At 40.2% G+C, this 21,436-nt stretch overlaps 1 protein-coding gene across 1 annotated transcript in view; it reads left to right on the top strand.

Moving 5' to 3' along the window:
- The first annotated feature begins 4,551 nt into the window (after positions 1-4,551).
- Positions 4,552-21,436, top strand: part of pcp4b (Purkinje cell protein 4b) — a 42,848-nt gene continuing 25,963 nt past the window's right edge. The window contains exon 1 of the mRNA XM_063493431.1: positions 4,552-4,800. Coding sequence (XP_063349501.1) covers positions 4,792-4,800 — 9 coding nt within the window. The 5' untranslated portion in view covers positions 4,552-4,791. The remainder of the gene's footprint in view (positions 4,801-21,436) is intronic.

Raw genomic sequence — 21,436 nt, 5'->3', positions numbered from 1 at the left:
ATGGGATTGATTCTGTGAGAGCTAGTGCATGATTTATGGAGGAGCCATGGAAGAACAACGTGATCAAACACAGAATTTCATGTGTTTGTGTCACTTCTTTGCTGTACTCTGGAAAACCACAAATGATGCTTTTTGAATTTAAATAAATGACAGTGATTATGTTTTAGATTATGAAAAATATTTTAACCAGATTCTATTTATTTCCAGGTCAAAGACAGCGTGGACTTGCTGTGTGTATATAGAGCTTCCTAACAAAACAGCAAAAATAATTTTAGTTTTGGAGAACTCAAATGTCTACAAAAGGCCTAGTTAACATATATTTACATAAATGTGCACACTGCATCATCCAGACACACAACGTAGAGAATAAAAATAGGTTCAGTGAAACTCTCTGAGGGAAGAGTATCTGCAGGAAAACAAAACAGAGGTTTTTAATTCATGAATCCAAACCTTACAGAAAATATAACAGCATGAACACTGTTAATGGGAAGTTTTAAGGTGCAGTGTTTAATAATAGCAAACAATAACCAATCCCACATTAGAATACAGTGTAATTCAAATACAGCTTGGTTGTAGTTTAATGGACATTTCATTATTCTACTGTCACACAAAGAAAACTGTGACTGGAGACCAAACATATTGTGACTGTATGCAATGAACTTTGAAATGGCTGCTTGGGAGATGGCAACAAGTTTATGACCAGTCACAGGCAATTGCAGCAATAAGATGTCAGTCTGCTATCAGTTTGCAAGTAAAGTTCCCAAATCTGGTGCTGTCTGCATGCACAGGAATTCACATTAACTAGGTAGTTCAATCAGAACCTTGTAGATTTGGAACAGAAATTCTTCTACAAATGGTGACATATTTGTTGCAGGATAGCGATTTCAACCGCAGTCAACGTGTTGGGAGTCTGTTTGCATTCATCAGTTGGGTGCCAGTTATTTGCACACCTTTGAAAATCTGTCTGAGAGTGATTGCTGTCAGTCTGCCTCAGGTTTCCTCCAACCAGGCAACCACTGCCGTCGCCTCAGGATCAGACATCGCTGATGCTGCAAGAGTAACCACTGATTTTTACTGGTGGCATCTTATTTTTAGTCTAATGCAGAGGTGACAAACATAAGGCCTGGGGCCCAGAATTGGCCCACTGGAGAGCTGTAGTAACTGTGACAGAGAGCGTAAATTTTGGACTTTTTACAGCTTTTTCATTTAATACAGACCGGCCCACATGGCCATTTATATTACACTAAAGGAACTGTGAATTAACACAAACTTTCAGTTTTGTTATTACAGGGAAGTCTGTGCAGTGAGTTTTTCCCACAAGGCCAAGGAGGTCTGGAAAACTTTTTTCCCCCTTAATTAATGAACACACACACACACACACACACGCACGCACGCACGCACGCACGCACACACACACACGCACGCACGCACACACGCAGAGCGAATGTGAAACTACAAAACATGACGGTCAGTTCGTAAGTACATGCTCATTGTGCATGTTATGCATCCTTAGGAAACACCTTCCCTCACTTTAAGGTGATGCTCACTTTCTCCTTCGGGACAGATGTTTCTCAAAATGTTGCTCTGACGTCTCCGCGCCACTAGCTGACTGGCAATCTGTTCCTGATTGTAAATGTTTCACTGCTGTCTTCCCTGTGGACAAAAACAGCTGTTTTCTTCTTTTGCCTTTTAATTGCAGCAGTTAAACATTTAAACATTAGGTTATTCTGTTAGGTGCACTGTTTTCAAGACAGGCTTTGTCTTTTATCCTGAGGATATACTGTATGTGAAGATGAAGGAGAGGAAATGCACAGTAAAAATGTTCTTACTCCACTTTTTACCCCAGTATGTCTTCATTATGGTTATTTCTTCTCAGAAAATTGTAGAAATGTTCACATTTCAAAGGTTAAAAAAAGAAGAGTTCAGTAAATGTAATGATTGTATTATAGTCTCTGCGTGCCAGAACTGAAATCACACCATTTGAACATTTATGCAACCCTATACAGAGGAGAGTTTTTGGGTACTTGTGTTTCACAGCAGTTCAAAGAGTTGTTGTGTCCTGCTAGAATGAACACCAAGTAAATCATCAGACTTACCTGTATATATGACTTCCTTCACTTTTGTTGTCTTGATAATTAGAGCAAAAGTCTGGTTCTGCTAGATGTATCTTCCTGTTAAAAGAGAGTTTTCCCTTCCCACTGTCACCAAAGTGCTTGCTCATTGGGGGTCATCTGATTATTGGGGTTTTCTCTATTTCTTTTCGTATTTTTTGTAGCGTATTTACCTTACAATATAAAGTGCCTTGAGGCAACTGTTTGGCACTATATAAATAAAATTTTAATGAATAGAATTCCAGGATTTTGGAGCCACAAGGCACATGCAAAGACTGGATCTGATAACCACACTCTGCTAAACTGTTGATTTTCCACTAAGGAAATGAACATCATATGTGAACATCATGTATCAGTGACTTAAAACTAGAGTCAAACTGATATGGGAACTTTTAAGATTAATACCAATACCGATATTTGGTGATTTAAAAAACATAAAAATAACCAGTTATTTGTGAGTTCTTTCTAAGATATTGTAACAATGCAGTTTAAAAAAAATATGGCTTTATTGACAAAGCAAGTTGTGGATTACTCGTTTACACCTGATTCTGGTTGTTGGGTTTGTGGCATTCCAAACATTTGTGTTGCTAACAGGTAAGTTGCAAAGTGCCCTCTAGTGGACAAACTATTCAACATCAACATCATAACATAGTTTTTCGGCTACTAGCTAATAACCAATATATCGGTTCCGCTCTACTTAAAACTAGCCATTGTCACCATAAACAGGAAATCCAGTGAGATATGAGGCCACAGCAGTCTCCCTCTGCTGGCCATTAGAAATAATGCAGGTTTACGGAACTTCCAGCTTGGCTGCACTAGGCCACAACTTCATGCTGGAAAAAAACATGCAACTATGTCCATAGAAAACTTTTTATAGCTCTGAAATGTGGATACAAATGCTAATAATCTATATGTATGAACAACTATAAAAGAGAGGTTTAGCAGCTGGAGTTCTGTGAGCTAAAGACCGAGTGAAGTTTTAAAAAGACCTTGCATGAGCAAATGCTTGAACTGAATACTGTAGAGCAAGATAACTTTCAAGTTGCATTTTAAAGTGCTCAATAATGCTCTTAGATTAAGAATTTATACTCTGTAACATTCATTTTTTGTAACCCTAGTTGTTCTTTTTTTTTTAGGTTTGCAGAGCAACTGGGCACTGTAGGACACAGTAACTCATTAATGACACTGAGTTTGTCTATAACACGGTGATGTAACACAGCAAGTATGTTCTCCTTTCAGGGTAAGGAAGGAAGACATACTGAGTGATACAAACAGTCATTTTGTACAAGGAGTAAACTGTTTTTAATACAAGTAGCTGTAATGCAGCAGTACATTGCTTTGCACTAACTTTGTAACCCTCTACCAGCTGCATTACTAGCTGCAACATTTGGCAAAGCAACTTCTTTTTCCTCCAACAACCTCAAGCTGATGAGTTTGAGGTCTGTTTCTGCAGAACAAAGACACCCAAAGCCATTTTCACTACAAATCCGCCTCAGCTCGTCAGCGTTTGACAGTAACTCTGAGACTCACATAGGTCAGCGCAGCAGTGCCGTTAGGCTTCATTTGTAAGTGCTTTCCTCTTCTTCCATCTATCTGAACTCCACTGGGACTTCAAGGCACTCCGGTGATAGTCCACAAGAAAGCCGAACAACCTTCAAATAGCATCCACATCAAAGCTTTGTGAATACTGGACCTGTTCCTCTTTATCTGAGGCAATTTCCATGTACATGTACATGATGCAGATGGAAGTTACCTTCTGGATACCGGATTGAAGCTGCTTGCTATTTAAAATGCTCTGTGTGACAAACATTGCATGCAATTTTTAAAATGGATCAAGGGATTGAGGACAAATGATGATTACCTACTACAATTTGAAATAGATGCTGAATAGGATGAAAAGGGAAATGGACAGGGCTGGATACAGTTACTGTAGATTGCAGTAAAAGGATTACTAGAAATACTTTATATTCTTAATGGAGACAAGCACCTTCATTTTCAAGAAATTTAATAAACCTAAAACCCAAATCTTAAACTCTCTGATGCAATAAATTCAGCATTGTTTGAGATTCCATGAAAGAAAAAGCCAGTGTAAACATTTATTCAGGCATAACTAATCCTGTATCCGAGTGTAATGTAATGCAAAGCAATATAAGAGGAATTGTACAACAGAGAACTCCCACAAACATTATAAAGTCGATTTCCAGCAGTAAATATTTCCCTTTTTAAGGGAAATGAAAGAAGCTGCTAATTTTACTACTGAGTTTTTGCCACGGAGCTCGCACTGGCGCACACGCTGAGGTGGAAATGACAGTGGTACATGTTGCTGTTTATTGATGACATGATGACTGGCGCATGAAATGCCTCCAAGTGCTCACATTTTGTGAGTGGGTGTTCATCAACAGGAGAGAGCGGCTCCGTTTGGCTGATCACCGTGAAAAGGGCTTACACAGCGTATGAAAGCTTGAAGAAGTTGGGTGGTGACTTGGGACACACATTTGCCCACGGCGTTCCTATTGGTTTATTAGTGATGTGATGACACGGAGGAGTTGGGCTTAACGCTTTATAAAGCTGCTCTGTCCGCGGCGAGCCACTCTTCTAAAGACCACCGTGCCCGAAACTTCACTTTCCAACAAGACACGCAGTGGAAGCAGGGAGGGAAACTTCGGCATTACTGTCCATCATGAGCGAGGTAGGACTATTTTATGATTTAAACCAAAGAAGCGTCGGGATGAACCCTTTTACGCACGGTCCTTGCGCAAAAGGGAAACTGTATTAATGAGACGTTTAACGCCCCACGCGAGCTGCCGTGTACGCCGGATTTCTGTTAATTGATGGGATTTCTTCACATCTTCTGTTGCAGCTCGGATACGATTCAGTACTGAGCGTCAGACACTATCAAAGTGTGCCGAACAATGAGCGATGTAGGAAACACCGGGGCGCATTATTGCACCGTGAGCTACTCCGCGTGAAGTGACAGTGGATTTACGATAAATAACTGTATTTTTCAGTACAGTTGTTGTGATTTATATTTTTGAACTACACAGCGTGGTTTGACAGCAGTTACAGGGAACAAAAGGTGGTGAATTTGAGCGCAGTGTGTGTCTGTTTTTTCTTTTTTCTCTTTGTGCTCTTCGCTGTCATTTTAAAACACTTTTTATTGCAGGGATACGAAGAGGCTGCTGAAGTGTTTTGCTTTTTATCATATAGCTTGTGTGACTGGTAGTACATGGCGATTGTGCCAACTCTACTGTAGGTTTATTGTGCTTCGCAAACTCCCAGCGGTTCTGGCTAAAAACGTGTAACATCGCAGGGGGTTCAGCTTTCAATGGAAAACTGCTGTTTCCTAACTCCGCCAAAACGCCACACAGTCACAGATGTTTTAGCTCCATGAAATTGGAGGGAGGAGGTTATAAATAGCTCAATTTAATGAATACATTTCACATACATTTCAGAGTCACCACAGTTTTTCTTTTCTTTAGGTATGGATAGCTGATATTTTCAGCAACTATCACACCTGTTTTAAAAAATCATTTAAAAAGAGCTGCTGTTCTGACAAAAATGTCTTCAAAGCTCTTTTTTTCTTTGTTCGTTTGATTGACACTGTCAGAAGACGGAGGTGGATCCAAGTGACACCTCCATCCTGGTCAGTACTTGAGATGTCTCGACTCATCTGCTGATGGGACATCAGCACACAGCTGCAAGCAGAGGTGCAGACTCCTTGCAATCAGTTCAGTCAGTCAAAGTTGTGCTCGCAAAAACAATACCTTTCACAGAATTTTTTTTTAATCTATGCAGCTGATTTACACAGTCAGCTAGTAGAACCGTCACACAGCAGAAGGCTGATGCTTTATCTCACAGTTTCAAAAGAAAATAATCCAGCCCAGCAACAGACTGGTGATCTGTGCAGGGTGTACACTGCTTCTTACCCCCATGACAGCTGGGATAGGCTCCAGCAGCACAAGTGACCCTGAATTGGATAAAAGGGAGGAAAACTGATGTGTAGTGCTCCTTGCTTTACCCAAACACATCCTGAGTTTAAATCCTTTTTGTTTTAATCTTTATCCTGTTTATTATGTTTATTCTACATTCTCCTTTTGTTCTTATAACTCTGGTGTCTCCTTTCTTTCAGAAATATTTCTATGAATTTCACATTATATTATAAATGTATTGATTTTTTAAATTATTTTGTAATCCCACAGATCAGTGTTTACCATATCTATCTATCTATCTATCTATCTATCTATCTATCTATCTATCTATCTATCTAGATAGATAGATAGATAGATAGATAGATAGATAGATAGATAGATAGATAGATGGATAGATAGATATAGCAGAAGATCTCTGCTGCTACAGAAGATATATATATATATATATATATATATATATATATATATATATATATATATATATATATATATATATATATATATATATATATATATATATATATGCAAAGCATTAATGTATAGGAAGGCTGGCAAATTGAACAGAACTTATTACTAACAGGAATTATGAAAAAATAAATGGTCTCTTGCGAGATGCAAGGTCATTCTTATTCAAATGAATATTGTATTGGCCCCATGAACACACTCACACAGAACCAACCCTGAATCAACAAGTCCCATTGTTAAAGGACTGGATTGTTTTTTGGTTGTGGCTGCTCCTGAGCACCAGCCAAGTTCAAGAGGAGCCGCCCTGAACTGTCTCATTGAAGCAACAAATGGGAACATGCTCCCATGGAGATGCAATATAATTGGTGATGTGCTCAGTCTGGTTAGTCTGAGGCCCTCAGCCCCATTTGATCCTGACTGTTGAGTCTCTGAAGAGTCTGTTAATGAGTCTTGCTTATTAAGCAGATACTACTGGCTAGTACAAACTGCACTAGCCCACCTGTGTCTAAGTCCAGCTCTTTGGCCATGGATACTGGATGGATTACCCACACAGCCTCTCAAAAACATACCGGTTGATGCTTCCCACTTTCCCCATTTGTCGTCTTTCTCCTTCTTTCCTCCTCCCTTCTCTTCTCCTTTCAAAATAGATGTATCAACTCCTATCGATATACAGAAAATAAAAGAAAAAAAATCATGCATAAATCTAAATTAGAAATAAAGTTACTCCCAGTGTCCAGATGGAGGGATCTGTATCTTCACTGGTTTCTCCTTTTCCCAGGCTCCACCTTTGCACCATGTTTAATGATATTCAGCATGGTGGTGTTTGCATAATCCTGCTAACTAAAACAAAAGCCGGCAAACCTGACAAACAACAATCATTTTTTTAATTAATAAATTGACATTTTTAATCTTGTTACCAAACTGCTGTTGTTGTGATGGCTTATATTCGGACAGCGAGCATGAATGAATTCATAATGTGCTACGGTTTTCTGCTGCATTTTATGAGACAGAGAAAATAAGTTGAACTGAAGTGCTTACCAGGGACAAGTGTGCTCGGAGTTGTGGGAGTTTTCTTGTTTGTACAGGCAGGTGTGTTTGCTTTTCAGAAGCTTATATAGAATTTTTTTGTTTGCGTTTCATCATGCATACGTTAAGGTTAAAAAAACATGGAGTAGGCACAAATGTTTGCACAAAGGATAAGTTCTGAGTCTGTTTGGCTTCAGAGCGTGCCGCTTCCACGTGTTCACAGCAGCAACAGCCTTCAGGTAACAATGGCAACAATTCTGTCAGAGCTCGGTCCTGCAGGGTAGTGGGTATGCAGTTTGTCACTCGTTTAAATGGATCGGTGGCAGACGTCACCTTTGCGTCTCTTCAAGCTGTTTACAACAAGTCACTCGCTGGCTGCCTCAGTAATTGATTAATTCCAGGTACACACACAATGAAAGCATTAACAGCTTCTAAATAATTGAATCCCTTGAATAACCTGAGCCTTTGGTCTGGTAATGCTGTGAAAAGGGAAGAGAAGCTGGCCTGTTGTTTAAAAGAGGTATAAATTTATTGACTATGTGGCTCTGCTGCAAATGTGAGGAAGAGGAAGGAGAATGGGCAGTGGTGGGGGATGCTAAATAACTTTGGAGCGTTTGGGCGAGTGCTGCGCAGAGCGAAGAAGTCCTCAATCAAAGTCATGAACGTATTCAGACTCTGAAGTTGACTTGAAGCCAGTGAGCAAAGCAGAGCAGCTCAGCATGTTCTGGATGGATGAGTCTCGCAGCGGTCAGCACTGCAGTGCATCCTCCCTCACCCCCGCCTCACACTCTGCCCTTGCTCTCTCCACCTTCCTCTTTCTCTCCCTCATCTGCACACACCTACTCTGAACTAATTTTCCCCTTCTTCTTCTTCTTCTTCTTCTTTTTTTTTTTTTTTACCACTTGGCAAATAAACCAAATCTATGACTTAAAGGAAACTTAAAAGAAATCTAGTGGTATAATCTACTGAAAGTCCCTAAAGCTGCTTACATCTGTCAGTGTGTTCATGACATGGAGGAGAGAACAAGCTGACTAGAGAGCCTGAAAACTGTGAGGTAGTCAACATGGAGGGAAGTGGCTGACTTAGAGACTTTATTACTTCTGTGGTCTCTATCAAAGTGGTTTTGTCTTCACCTGTTTGACAACATCCGGATATTCTAATAAGAAATATGAAGCAGACTCTATGAAACTTCTCTCAGAAAGCAGTTTTTCGCATGATTGCTGCAGCTGTGTCTCATTACCGTGACCTTGAAGTGTTTGCGTAGTTACATATTTTCGGTGCTTCATTTACATGTGAAGTCAGATACAATGAGCAAAGATCGTTTTTTTTTTTGTCAGTTTTGGCAGAAATGCACCCCTAAACATGTTTAAAACTCATAAATGCTCATTATAACTTGTAAAATATTTGTCAAAAGGTTCAATAAACACTTTTACTTTCTTAAAAAAACCATATATATATATAATTTGGGGGGAATTAGTTCATGGTTCTGGCTTTCAAGGGTTAAAAATGTTTCCACAGAATGAGAAGTTGGTTTTTCCTTTTAAAAAATCTTTTGCAGAACACAAATGACCTTTAAATAAAACCTCATGAAAGTTATTTCTCAAAACAGTCTGTGACATCCACTGAAGAGGAAGTGAGCTTTTATCTCAGCAGCAGTTTGATTTAACAAGCTCAAACTTCATGTATTGATGTAACACCCTGCCCTAGGTTGTTCCTTACGCCCCCATACCCCCCCAAAAAAGATGAAAAAAAAAATCACTGGCCACTGGAGGGAGCTGCAAAAAGCAAAAACACATTTTTTTTTCCTATCATGGTTACAGCCACCCTTTTAACAGGATCACATCAGTTTCCATGGTGACTGTGTGTGCCCTGCAGAACTGCTATTATGAAGACTCCCTGCACTAAAAAAACAATTCAAACAAGCAAGAACAAAAGAACCTTGGGACTCTATTTAGTTAAACTAATAAAATAAACATACAGTAACCAGGATTAGGAATTCTAGCACATAGAAAGTCCACACATCACTGGACACTTCACAAATGTGTGTGAAGTGGCAACAGTGTGACTCTAAACTAAGAAAGGGACAACGAAGGGTTAATGCACAGTTCACGAAATAGTTGTTTGAAGGGTACTTGAACTCCCGTTGACTTGCAGGCATTTGCAAACTACACAGTGGCACTGTTATGCTGTTACATTCCTGCAGACACTGACTCATAACTAAGCTCTCGTCAAGCCCAAACAGCAGTCTCCGGTGTCCGCAGCTTCAGGAATGGCTTGTTTCCATCACCGTCAAATAAGCTCCATCATAATTTGAGTCAAAGGTCTTCTTGGTTGTTACTGTCACCTCCCATCCATACTCTGCTGCGCTAATTAACGTCAAAGGAGTGCTCTCACAAACTGGCTGGATTATAAAGTAGCAGCAGAGATGTGGTGAGTGTGTGCACAGGGTCATTTGAGAAAAGTTGCATTCATGTGTGTGTGTTTTTTTCATCCTTACCCATAGTTTTTTGCGATGTGCAGCAATTTTTTGAACAAGTTGGCCCATCTGAGAATGGAAATGCTAATTAGCTTGATTAGAAATACAACTACCAGCTTCCTTGGACATTCAGACCTTTCACTGATTTCAAAATAAAAAAGGTTATGTTAGAACATCTAAATGACCTTGCCAACAATGTTTTTACTTTAAATTACTTGAGTTTTCAATGATAAGAACAGCTTCATGTGGATGATCTCAGTAAGAAATCAGAGTTTTCAGGCTGCTCAGAATTAGCCTCGCCTTACTTTTGGTGCAGGCAGGAAGCATAAACATGACAGAAAAAGCTGTTTAATCCACTTTAAGCAGAGATTGGATTCCTCTAAGTGCTTAGACTGAAATAACCCAGGCCAGTGTAACAATGATGCCATCATATTAATAGCCAGCATAAATCAGGCGTCTCTCCATAGCTTTGCAGTTTTTGCGAGACTTCAGATGTGCTTACTTAACCACCCATCTTTAGCTTTGCTGCTCTTGATCAAATTATTTTCTCCTAACTTAGTCTATTTTTCACGAGGGAAGGCGACTGTAATTGAGTCTGACACCCAGATAATTTTCTGCTGTGTGTTTTGTGGCAGCAGCTCTCCGACTTCCATTAGTCTCCTGTAATGCTGGACTGACATCTTCACACATCATCATCATCGCACGCCTCCGATTGGATTGTTTGGTGTTATCCATGAGCTTTGGGTAGGAACTGTAACAGGAGTTGTAATAAATTCAGCGTGTTAATGACTCCAGACACTTAAATGTATTTGCCGCTGTGGCTTTATGTGTCATTTTTATTAATGCGGTGACAGTAATGGTATCCATTTTCATTTTTGGTCATTATCTGGGGTGGATGTGAGGAATTGCTTCAGATGATGGTTTTTCCGTCTCGCTTTTGTTGCTCTCAACACTTTGCCAACTCAAAGTTCAAGCATTTGTTCTCCAGCCCATTTGTTTGATTTGTCCATAAGTAGCATGATGTACTTTGTGTTTGAAATGCAGGCTGCATCTACGGGTACAAATCTGCATTGATGCTTAGCAGAATTCAAATACATCTGTCCTAGTCTCTCCAGATTGTAAACCTATAACATGGACTGCTCTGCCCCTCCAATCAGAGATTAAGCAGCTTTGAAGCATGTACTGCTGGATTAGGGGACTTTTGGGGATTGCATAGATCTGCTTCAGTCTGATTTGCAATGCTGTTGGCCATATTTTTATACACTGTCCAATGGACAGATGGGCCCGTGTAAAAAAAAGTGTTTTTCACCCCAGTGAAACAGACAGATGAATTGGCTTGGCGTTGTAAATGGACTAAAATGTGTTGATATTAAATAAATAGTCTCCTATTTGCCATTTATTGCTGTTAGCCTGTCATAGTTTTAACAGATGATCTGTACCAACAATCAAAGCACTCTGATGGCACCTTTAAAGAGAATTAGGGTGCTGGTCAGCTGATTCACCACTTTAATGCAATTGAAACAAGTATCTGTTTATCTTCATTAGATTGTTGTTTCTGGTTTTGAGTGAAATTTCTGAATTGACCTGGCTAAATATAAAACCTGTAATAGTTCCTCATTCACTGGTCAAAATTTCTATTTGTTAGTATTCAAATATAAATCCCGATTTAAACAAAAAATATGTAATGTAACCATTTTAGGCCACCAGTGTATCAGTCATTAGGGATTAAGGTTGCCAGAAAATCAAAGCTCTGATACTAGAAATTAATACTGGATTAGATACTCACTTGCAACAGTATCAATGCCAGCAGTGCTGCAGACAGACACACAGCCCCTCCCCTCACTAGCAGCTGATCACATGACCAGTTGCTTCCCGTTTGTAACTCTGAATTTTAAGAGTTCAGTAAAGCTCCCATTTCAACAGCAATGAAATAGTAAATAGTTATCATAAATGTTAACCTGGCCAGACCACACGTTGATGTTATTAATTTAACTATCAGCATTTACCCAATAGCCGTATTAACAGTCTGTAAAGCTAAGCTAGGTAGCTTTTAGGGGTGTCCAAATTCATAGGCTGCATCCCCCTGAGGACCCGGCCTTCGCGGTCTACGTGGCCCGGGTCCTCAGGAGGATGCAGCCCATGAATTTGGACACCCCCTTATACTAGTTTATCTAAGCTAGCTAACTAAGCTAGTAGCTAGCAGCAATGGCTACTAATAAAATATAATGGTAAGGCAATTATCACATAATTTCACTTAAATATAACAGTTTGCTGACTTTAATATGGGGTATAAAGTAGGTAATTATATTAGCTTAAGCATTTATGTAAATATTTATATGTATATTTTGGGTAGCACAGTGGCGCGGTGGTTAGCACTGTTGCCTCACAGCAACAAGGCTGGGGTGTGAAGTTTGCATGTTCTCCCTGTGTCTGCATGGGTACTCCGTCTTCCTCCCGCAGCCCAAAGACATGCAGTTTGTGGGGTTAGGTTAATTAGCAAATTTCCCATTGGTAATGAATGTGAGTGCGAATGGTTGTCTGTTTCTGGGCATTAGGTCTGCAACCTGTTGAGGGTTGCAGACCTAATGCTCATCCAGCTCATCATCCAGCTCATCATCCAGCTCATCCAGCCCCTGATAAGAATAAGTGGAAGAGAATGGATGGATTGATATAAATGTATTTATATAATAGGCTAAAGTTATCTGACATAGCTGATCTCACAACGGCTATAGCAACTGTCTCAAAGGAAAAAAAATGTTAAAGTGTAGGATAACAAAACAAATTACTTCCACACCTTTTCTATAAATGCTTGGGAGACGACTATTGTGGCAGTTGCACTAGTTGCATTTGTCCATGTGTAGTTTTTTTCTGTGCTTTTGGGCATTTTCCTCTTCTTCTTCTTCTTCAGCATGTAAGGATAAGACAAAAACATTTGTATGTGTATGCTGAGCTTGTCAGATCAGGAAGTACTGCAGCCTCAGCAATGCGCTGCCTACAGTAATAAAAAGAAAAGAACAGAAAAGAAAAGAAAACAAACAAACAACACGAAGTACCATCACGTTTCCAGAATTTGGTATCAAAAGGTATCCTAAGTACGGGTTCTGTTCACTATAAAAGAGTGCTTCTTTCTTTTTAAAATGACTTAGAAATCATGTCACATCAGCCAGATAATGCTATCAGCCCATTTATTATCTGTTTGTTGATTCATATCAGGTTTAGTTTCCTTCATGTGTCTTATTAACAGACACTTCATCACCAGCACAATCTTTATCAACAGCACAGAAGACATGAATGGCAATTTACTCAGCTGCAGCGTCATTAATCACTTGGATTGGAGTCGAATGCGCAGCGAAACTATTACACACTGGGTGCTTAAACGACTGGGATGAAAACAGTTTTTGTAATGCATGTGCGACTGTTGTCTGATTAGTATGCAGCCATAAATTCACCAGCTGTGTGCATGCACCACTGATGGGCCCCTGCATCTTGCACAGCCAATAGCTACAATGTGAAGGGAACCAATAACCTAAAATGACATCTTTATTAAATCTGTGGTTTACAGAAGTTGTTTTGTCCTGTCCTGGTTGATGCATGAGATGCCGTCAGATCAAACATAAAACGCACAAAAACCACTCATCATTGCCACTTTTTGACACTGATGGAAAAATATGACACATAAAAATGAGAAAAACAGAAAAACGTTCAAGCACTGTACGTTATGACTGAACAATAAACTAACTCTCAATATGGTAACACTACAGACTGAAAGATGAAAGCACAGGTTGCCAACCGTAAAATACGTAAGTGCAGGTTTAATAGACACCGTTGCTGGGTAAAAGGGGCCAGAGTCATGGCTGCTCTCTGTGCTAACCGCAGTCGTATAAATCACACATTTCAGCAACATCAGCAACGGTGCGGGCGCCTATATTTTAGTCATTCACCTTACGAGTGGTGAGGGTTGGGAAGGGCTGAATTAGCAGAGCTGCAAATTTCCCTCCCACAAAATCATTAAAGCGTCACACTCTGCAGATTTGAGAGCAGGAAAACCTCAGGGACCACAGGGTGGTAAAGCCATATAAGACTTCTTTAATAAGATTGTACACGCTGTTAGATGTTTTTGCAACAACTGTAGCCCTCGACGTTCTTCAGTTTGCACTTACAACTTACAGTTTGCTACAACAGCTGCTGTTTTGTTCAGCAGTTCCAAGTTGAGCTCTTTCATTCGGGTCATTTAGTTCTTAAACGGAGGTCATGTTATTTGTGTTTTGTTATTAAATGTCTCTGTCAGGAAGAATAAAGGCTACACTAAGTCTTGATGCATGAACCCAGCAAACTCTGAACTGTCCTCATATCAGCGTTTGCTACTTAATGTCCTGTGTCTGTGTTCTCGGTAATTATTACGAGCCGCAGTGCATAAAATTATAAGTTGCTGCAACAGAACTGTGTTCATACTCTGCTGGCTTTTCTTTAAATCCCTCTTTGTAGATCGTGTCCTGTTTTCAGTGGTATAATAATAGTGTGTTTGCCATGCTTAAATGTGACACTGATTATTATTGGTTTCATTTTCTAGGGATGTTTTTGAGCACATGTATTTGTAACAATAATCAGTGTGATGCCTTATTTGTTTCTTTAATAAACCACAGAATTGATCTGAATGTTTTCCTGCAGAAGCATTGGGCTATTTTTTATAATGAACACAGTGGCGGTGACACTTTCCAGTTGGAGTGGTTAATTTAACAAAGCTGTAGGTCTAATCGCAGTATTCTCTTTTCTTTCAATTATGGATAAATATGGAGCCTGACTTGTGTTCTCATTTCTACATTGTGGGTCTTTGGAGTTACAAGTAACTGGATGTCTGCGGTGATCAGAGCTGAGGGGAAACACAGATCAGGTGGCATAAATTCATGTGATTGGATAGCAATGCCAAAATATAAAAGCAGGTTCTGCATTCCTTCTTCGCATAAGCCAGAAATGGTAAAACAAATAGCACACAATCGCTCAGATGCAAGAAGTAAAGTTGTTTTTTCCTCATGGCCCTCAGGTCACCGTCTTTGCTCAGAGCGAATCTGCCTGAAACACTTTTCATCTGAGCAGACACAGTTCAACTCCTGGCCTCTGCACGTTCCCACCGGGAATAATAAAAACTGAGACAACAATGCTGTTTACAATCAATAAACTAGTAGACAATCCCCTTGGCGTTACTTGAAAGTTCAGTTGCTGCTAACCAGCTAACTCTGGCCCTTCCTGTATTGTGTTTTCTTACTGCCAGGTTGCTGTTGTGGTAGTCTTTGAGATTTATCAGCTGCTTGAGCTTCTCCTCCGTCTGTTGGATTGTACCTCATGACAGTAATCTTAATTCTGCTCTGGAGTTTCGCTGCAAGTTGTAGGATCGCCTGAACAAGAACCTTCTGCGTTTTCTGCTTCATGTGCTTCTTTACTGAACTCACCAAGGCTGCAGAGCAGAACAAGGATCAGCTGCAGGATGAGAGACTAAAGCCTGAATTAGACTTCTGCGGGGAATCTTAGTAGATCCATCCTTTGTTCATCATTTGCTTCCAAAGCATCAGGCTGATGATGACCACTCAGCTTGATGCATTAAAACAGGACCTCAGTAACCAATGAGGGATGTCAAAGCAGCTACGTCTGTCTTTTATACACAGTCCATGCTCCTTTTGAGTACAGACACACTCCCCTTAACACAGCTACTTTCAAAAATCAAATCCACCCCTCTCTCACCTTTAGATTTCTTAGACTGAACCCTGTACTATCTGATCAAGATCTTAGGTTGGTAGTAGGTAGGCTGGTGGTTTCTACACTTTCGCCTCTCGTGGTAGGACAGTAGACTAATCTTTCTCTGACGTAAACCTCAAGAACTAAAAGAAAGAAAAGAAACTTTTTACGTTTACGTTGTTTCACCCTCAACTGTCTGTGACCTACTTTTGCTTTTTTCAAATTCTCAATGGGCATCATGTGTAGCAGAAAACTCTTGGACACAAGCCTTAAAATAACTGTAGAAAAATGATTTAATTGTTTTAAATAAAATTAATTTAAGAGTGATTTAATTTATTTCCAATTCCTCACTTGTTGTTTTTATCCACAGTTCTGATTTGGTTATAACTGCTAAGAAATACACATTAGGGAACCCACTGAACAAGGAGAAAGGAAGTTTGTGGAATCGTTTCCAGGTTATGAGTTGATTCCTGATTATTAACACATCAAATACCAGTTCTTCTTCAGGAAGTTGTTCTGTGGGCCGTCTCTATCTGACGATGTCCGATGGGACGGCACAAGCAGAGGACAGATCGTCATTCCACATAATTAGAGCCTTAATTTGAACACCTTGCTCTTTTCACTTCATTTGCAAAGATACTCTCCTGCTGCCTGGCCCACAAAGGCAGACTGTGGTGCTATCTGGGTCGCCTGGTTAGGTAGCATGCTTTCTTTATGTTACTCCCCCCGTCAAATGATGGCCGCTTGCCTTGTATCTGAAAAACAGAGCTCCTGCCAGCCGGTTGGCCCGCTTCTAAACAAGCCGGTCTACTTCGATGTTAGCTCATCAGATCAAAATGGTCAGTGATCCTGAGCCAGACAAAGAAGCTGAAGCCAAAACCTCAATTATCACATTATGCCAGCTATGCTAATGAATCAGCTATACAGGTCAACAAACTAAGAAGCTTCCAGGATGCAAAATATTCATTTTTTCCTCATTCTCATCTCATCTGCTTCAAAATACAAATAACCATTCCTGTGAACCACACAACTGAGTTAATGCAAGAAGCTACAGAAGCTTTCCAGGTGCAAATATAATTTTGGTTAATAAAACAATAGATGAGGCAAGAAAGTCTGTTTGCAAGTGTGTTTACAAAGATCTTACAGTGTGATTTCAGATTTCATGAAATAAAAATAAAAATAAACAGAGCTATCACCTTTTTTGCAAATGTCCCCAGTTTGAAATGTATGTGAGTTATTTTCTTTTAGTTTTTAACAAACTATTAAAGAAAGGCAACAGAAGTGACAGAAATAAGGCTGAAGAACACAAATGTGTAACGTACCCATCACTACAGTCCATATGTACAGGTCTGATTAAGCTTGTGTAATCAGAGTATGCAGAAACTAGACATTATAAAACCATATGTCATGTTAACAGCTGATCTGAAAACATAAAAAATATAAAGTTTGACAAAGATTCAAATTCAAAATGCCACCAACACACAGCACAATAAAATTTAAACATCATCAGTAGCAGAGATGGGGAGTTACAAGTAACGTGTTACTGTAATCGGATTACGTGTTTCAAGTAACAAGTAAAGTAAGGGATTACTATTGCAAAAAAAGTAATTAGATTACTGTTACTCTCCTGTAAGCATGCTGCGTTACTGCGTTGCTAAACCGTGATTTTGTTTGTGAGAGTGTGTCGTGACAATGATGTACGAGCATGCGACGCCCGTGGCAGCAACAGACATGTGTATGAACAACAATGGATAATCTGGAGTGTGGGAGAGAGTATGACCATGCAGCGTTTAAAGTGTGGACGTACTTACATTACTTTGAGTTTTAGTCCGCAAAAAGTGACAGAAACATTAGCGTCCGCTGTACACTTTGCGTGGGAAGAAAACATTTTCTACAGCGAAAAATTCAACTTCAAATCTGAGCAAGCACCTAGCAAGCCGCCACGGGAATGTGAAATTCACAGAGAAACCCCCGGATCTCCCCGCTGACATGACTGCTGTAGCACCGGGCAAACCTCCACCCGCCCCACTCCTGCTAAACAGGTGAAAATACATTTAAGAGCGACAGGACGTAGTACCGCTGAGTCTTTGATTTTATTTATCTTTTGCTGTGTTTTACTTGCAGCAATTTGAAAGAATGAGTGTAAACACAAATTAAATTAAAATTCAATTTTATATGATGGATCATGCAGAAAAAATAGAATTGGGCTGAAAGGTCTATTGCTTTATTACGTATTTAGGTTGTGTATCATGTTTTTAAAAAGTAAGAAAATAAGTAATCAGTAAAGTAATGGAATTACTTTTTTTTGGAGAAGTAATCAATAATTAGTTATTAATTACTTTTTTCAAGTAACTTGGCCAACACTGGTCGGTGTATGAATGAACGTTTTTGTGGGCGGGTTTTCCGAGTGATCGTTGGAGGTTAAGATTTCCTGTCTTTAAGCTTAGCTAACCAGAGGAGGTCAGCAAAACGGCCACTATTTAGACATGAAAGTGTAAGTCAGTGTGAAGCAACACCTGTAAATTAACTGAAATATTCAGCCACTGGCTTCATTTAGCTCTGTGAACAACTTGAACTTTCTGTGAAAAGATGGTTTTGTGTTAAAAACATTAAAATAGAAACAAGTTTTCGCTCTTGCTGCAAAGCTTTGGCAAATCAGCTGGCTTACTGAACGAACCCTCAAGCCGCTCACGTTTATTTCCTGGCTTGCTGGTTAGTCTGTGGCTCTTTTGGTCAGTGCAGTCTGTGGCAGCACAATGTACAATGCCAACGCGAGGGAAGCCAATCCCCAGACACTGGCAAAACCCACATTAATGAAAGAAACACAGAAAGATGTAATCTCGCCAATTTTAAGGCTCATTAATTTGTGTAACAGACGGAAGCTTGAAAAAATAATTTGAAGGGAGTTCTAACGCGTTTCCCCCTCCTTTCCTCTTGTTCCTTCCCTCATTGCTTCTCTCAGTGGAAACAGCTTTTTTTCCCCTTTACTAGCACACCATGAAAACAAATGATTTTTATTCCAGGGATATTTGTAGTTTTTTTTTCTGGGCCCCAAAGGCATTAGCACTTCTTTGTTTAGTGTTGACCGCATTATGAGAGCTCAGACTTTCACTGCTGCAAAACAAAACAAAAGAAAAAGACTTTTGTGAGTCAGTGTGAGAGGTTTGATTTGAGCTTTTCCAGGGAGGGCTCCTTGGTTGCGTGACAGCCGGCCTGCTTTTTTGCTTAGGCTCGTAATTTTACCGAAAGCCCTCCTCAGCCCGAAACTCGGAGGAATGCAAAGGAAGCAAAACAACTAAAAGTGTGTCTCTCACACTGACAGGCACAAGTAAAGGTGGCTAGACGGTGTCGGGAGTAGTGAGGAAGAGAAAAGAGGGGAACGAGGAGTTTGACATCATCTCCTCGACTAATGAAACGATATGTGTTCGACTGAGTTTCTACGTGTTGAGGTTCCCCAGGCTGACTGTGCAAACGTCCCGGCATCTCAAGTCACCTTCAAACAGCTGATGTTTGTGACACGTACCCCTCCCCTGCTGATTCCCCCTACAGTATCACTAATTCTCCACTGAGGAGGAAAGCCAACTCGACTCGTTATTTGTAAAAGTAGCACCTTCCTTCATCGTAGTGCCATTCCCGCACCGACACTCAGCAATTTAACAGGAGCCCTTTTTTTTGCTGAAGGTAGGTGTATTCCCTGAGAGCATTTTAGCTTAACAGTATTGGGAATGTGCCCAAATATGAGCTGAGCAACAGCGTTGGTTAATATCTGCCAGTGTTTACTGGTGGCAGCTGTATCACAACAGCGATGTGTTGGCAGCGATGAAAGGGGAAAATCAATTTTTATAATTTTATAAAATAAGACAGTTGTTTTCCTGGCACAAAAGAATGAAAATGTTCCCGTTTTGAGCCAAACTTCCATTTAAAACATTATTTCGGTGCAAGCTTACGGAGTTAAAAGAGAAAACTCTACTAGTAATTGTGTTGTCACTGATGATTAATACCATTTTCCTTTGGCATGAACGCCACATTCACATGCAGAGTAGCAGCTCAGACACATTTCAACCTTAATGCTCACTTAATGTCTCTCTTTGACTCATAAAAGCCTCTCTTTGTGTTCTAATTACTGTGGTCAAACTACTGCCCGTCTTTCTAGAGAAAGGAAAAAAAAACATCCAGGGAAACTCAGTAATTATGTTTCATGGTGCTGCACTGCAGGAGTAAGAACCCACCCACCTTCTCCACACTCTCAACCAGACGTGCACTGGCCGCCCAACAAAGGAAAGAAAATCCAAAAAATCTGCAGTGAGGAGTTATTGACCCAGCACTGATTTGGCGATGCTTCAGGACGCCCTGTGGCCCTTATGACAGTATGGTTTATGTAACTGCCAATGGAGCTCATACAGATGAGTGGTCTGTAACACACAATCCAGCGCACGCAAATGCAGACACACACAAAACACTCGTAGTAAAGAGCACAAGCAGACACCCACTCCCACTGCCTGCACAGTGAGGATGAACACGCTGATTTCTGAAGAGCTGAAGAGGCAGGTGGAGAGTAAAGTTAGAGCATTGAGAGGGAAACAGCACAGCAGCATCCTGAAATGCACAGAACATGGCCGTAAAGGCTGCAGATGCAGATCGCTACGCCTTTATTAACATGTCACTGTCATGGAAACAAGGCGTCTACAGCCCCGCACGTATCTCTGTATGTTACTGTGTGAAGCCTGTGGAACAGATATGTAACCGACATGGTGAGTTTGTTATTTTTAGTGCCGCGCTAACACTTCAGTTCTTCCTGCTGATGCCTCACATCCTTGTTGCCGCTTTTGTTTCCTTAAAGGCTCGGTTGTGCAGGCTAACAGATGGAAGTGATGAAGACTTGTGCTCGCACACTGTGGAGGAAATGAGGGGCAATGAAGTGTTTGGCCCTCATTTGTGGGGACAGGGCTTAAATCTGCTTTTTATTTCTAAAGCTACAGTAACACTAGGAAAAACAGTAGTTGGAGATCACGGCAGGATCAAAATTATTGTGACTGTAGGCTTTAAAATGGTTGCTTCAAAAAAAGGGACCAGGTTTGTGACCACTCATAGTCAGTTGTTGTCTTCAACATGACTTTTGCAGCAGTAAAACAGCAATAAGAGAGTTGAGGGTTTAGCTCACTGCCGTCAAATTCTTGTGAATATTTCTTGTTTTAAAAATATTTTAGAGTGGTCAGTGTTTACACTGACCACTTAATTTAGGAATTATTTTTCTGGGTCGATCTCAGTTTTTCAAATGTGAATGAACAGCTCTGATTAGTACAATGATATGGGAGTAGTAATTTATCACTGTTTCACCTCAGACACAGCTAGAATCTGCTCCGGGTCAATCAGCTTCTTCTCTCCCTCCTCAGATGTGCTCCCACCTCTGCCAACAACAGCTCAAACTGCCACACTGACATCCTGGAATTTGTAGGAAACCATGAAATTCCCCCTGTTGCTGCCTTTCCCTGAGAATAGGATGAACCCAGAATCTCAGTTTCTTCTTTTTCTTGTTTAGAAAGATCAGGACCAGTTCACCATCTCTTGATTTCAACTTCATCGTTTTCATTGAATTGTTTGCAAACACAATGGTTTCATTGCGGATATGCATTACATGTTACAAGTATGAATCTGATAAATCTGGAATTTTTCTGGAATTTTTCTGCAGTGCATTTGGT

This window comes from Pelmatolapia mariae, linkage group LG14 (genome assembly GCF_036321145.2).
Source record: "Pelmatolapia mariae isolate MD_Pm_ZW linkage group LG14, Pm_UMD_F_2, whole genome shotgun sequence".
In the NCBI taxonomy this organism is placed as follows: domain Eukaryota; kingdom Metazoa; phylum Chordata; class Actinopteri; order Cichliformes; family Cichlidae; genus Pelmatolapia; species Pelmatolapia mariae.
Note: the sequence above shows the minus strand (reverse complement) of the source record. Positions and strands in the feature narration are given on the sequence as shown.